The 2647-nt window shown below is 36.9% G+C and overlaps 1 protein-coding gene across 1 annotated transcript; it reads left to right on the top strand.

Annotated features, from left to right (window-relative positions):
* The first annotated feature begins 465 nt into the window (after positions 1–465).
* Positions 466–1671, top strand: LOC115780915 (probable G-protein coupled receptor 25). Its single transcript, XM_030730359.1, has one exon. The coding sequence runs from the start codon at positions 466–468 to the stop codon at positions 1558–1560; it is 1095 nt and encodes a 364-aa protein (XP_030586219.1). The 3' UTR covers positions 1561–1671.
* The last annotated feature ends 976 nt before the right edge of the window (positions 1672–2647 follow it).

Here is a 2647-nt window from a genome sequence, read left to right as displayed (position 1 = left end):
GTGCTCTTTTACAAATATATACGCATGACCGCATAACAGTTCATGTCAACAAATATCTGTGGTGTAGAAAAGTGCACAAACAAGAAATACTAAAAGTTTTTCAGCAAGGAAACATTTGTAAGAATTATATGTAGAAGATTGTACTTATACAGTCTGCTGTGCTTACAGTGATGCATTGTAATACTGGAACATCATGTTATTGTCTACCAAGTGTTTCTATTTTTTTTTGTAATTTTTTTGACTTTCTCCTCACTAAAAAAAAAAAAAAAATGAGAACGCGATTTAGAGGAAGTTATCTCAGACATAGAGAGTTAACAAAGCTGCAAAGGGAGAGGAAGAAAGCTGAAATAGGATTCTCTGTGGTTAGCACTTGTAATATCAAGCAGCAGCTTGCTGACATGGTTAGATTACCACCCTGCCACAATACAACGGCTGCTCTGCAGAGCTTGTCTGTGATCTTCCAGAATGGACGGAGACACACATCAAGAATACTATTTCTATGGGAATGAAAACTACACTGACAATGATTCAATTTTTGATATCACACCATGTGAACCCCAAACCCTTTCTGGCTCTGAGTTCTTTTTGCCTACCATTTATTTCTTGATATTTTTAACTGGATTTTTTGGCAACCTTTTTGTGATCTTTGTGGTGCAAAGCAAGAAGAGAGGCAGTCGACTGGTCGACACCTTTGTTATCAATTTGGCTGTGGCGGACCTGGTGTTCGTGGTCTCGCTGCCACTGTGGGCCATTTCTGCCAGCCAGAAGAACTACTGGAACTTTGGGAACTTTCTGTGCAAACTGAGCAGCTACATAATTGCTGTGAACCGCTTCTCCAATATCTTCTTTCTTACCTGCATGAGCATTGATCGTTACCTGGCCGTTGTGAAACTGATGGACTCGAAGTACCTCAGGAGTAGCTGGTGCGTTTGGGTGACTTGTGCTGTAATCTGGGGAATCTCCCTGGTGCTTGGCATCCCATCTCTGATCTACCGGAAAATGAGTTATGATGGAAAGATCTGCACAGAAGATATAAATTCAACATTTTTTTTGGGAACTAATCTGATCATGGCCTTACTCACCTTTATCTTTCCAGTCTTTATCATCGTGCTCTGCTATGGCAACATCATCATGCACCTCAATAAGCACAGCGCTGCTGCTGGAAACCCACGAGCCGATGCGCGCCGAAAACACTCCCTGAAGATAGTCCTCTGCATCATAGTGGCCTTTGTGGTGTCCTGGCTCCCCTACAATGTTTTTAAATCCATCATAGTTATTTCACATCTCACAGGAGCTGAGCTCAGTTGTGAAACTGAATCATGGCAACTCAATGGGCTCACCATCTCCTGCTGCCTGGCATTCCTCAACAGCTGTGTGAACCCAGCCATTTACTTTTTCCTGGACCATCACTTCAGACGAAGCGCCGAGACCATGTACAAAACCTGCTTAAGAAAGCCGAAGCTGCTGCAGAGCTTCAACTCTTCAGCTTCGTTCACCAATGGCTTCACTTCAGAGAGCAATGGAACAACTAATGGGAGAAGTCAATTTCAAATGGCTTAGTGGGAGGAGAAGGCCAATTACAATCATGAACTCTGAAAGTGGTAAATTAATCATTTTATTAGCAACTTAAGATCAGTATTACATCTTGTTTTTATATCTCTTTTTATAGATTTCTGCTTATTTGTTGTTTAGATTTTGCTATTAAGTTACTAGTATACTGTTTCTCACAAAGGTTATTTGTTCTGATTTATTACATATATCAAACACGCCTTTGTAATGCTTATGTTGGATCCTTTAATAAGTAAAAAGATATGTCAGTTTTTCCATTATATCTTGTTTTATCATGAAAATCATTGAGTTTTTGCATCAAGCATTAACAGACAATCCCTTACAGTTGCATTATTTTAGAGGTATAAATATCATTTAACATTTGTAGCATGATGAGTTTCATTGTACTAAAGCGAAGCTTTCTAAATCACATACAGGAAAAATGGTTTGTGTATTAATCTCTTTTTGTGCATTTTTGTTTTCATTAAGTTGTATTTCATAAATAAAATCTGAAAAAAGCAATTATGTGAATTCCTCTTTAACAAATTTTAATGATGATGTCATGCTATGATTAAAAAGCTGCAAAAAAAACACTAATTAATTATGACAGAATTTATTATTCTGATTTAACTTTAATGTAATATAATGTATGTTCTTTGATTTTGCAGAGCTGATCTGCAGAACCTTTAGCACATTTACCAAGTTTGTTCATAACTGAATTAGTCATAAAACACGATTAGTTATAACACAAAAGGCTGCACACTGCAAACTTTTATAATGACTTTCACAGTAACCCAGAAAATATGTAAATTTCATAATACTGAAAATAATAATGACTTTTTAAAAAAAAAATCATAATAGTTCAATTTTAATTGAGCCAGTTTAAAAATAAAGAGTAGATGAATAAGAAATGAGTTAATCGTAGAGTGGAGAGGAAGTGTGTGTTTTTACACACACACACACACACACACACGCACACACACACGAACACACATTATGTAGGATCCTCAATAAAACTGTGGAAAATATGGTAATGTGAAGTCAGTCAGTTTCTTCTTTCGCAGGTGAGCTTTGCAACAGAAAAAAACAAAACACAAAT

The sequence above is a fragment of the Archocentrus centrarchus genome, chromosome 5 (genome assembly GCF_007364275.1).
Source record: "Archocentrus centrarchus isolate MPI-CPG fArcCen1 chromosome 5, fArcCen1, whole genome shotgun sequence".
Taxonomy (NCBI): domain Eukaryota; kingdom Metazoa; phylum Chordata; class Actinopteri; order Cichliformes; family Cichlidae; genus Archocentrus; species Archocentrus centrarchus.
This window is presented reverse-complemented; position numbering and strand designations above follow the sequence as displayed.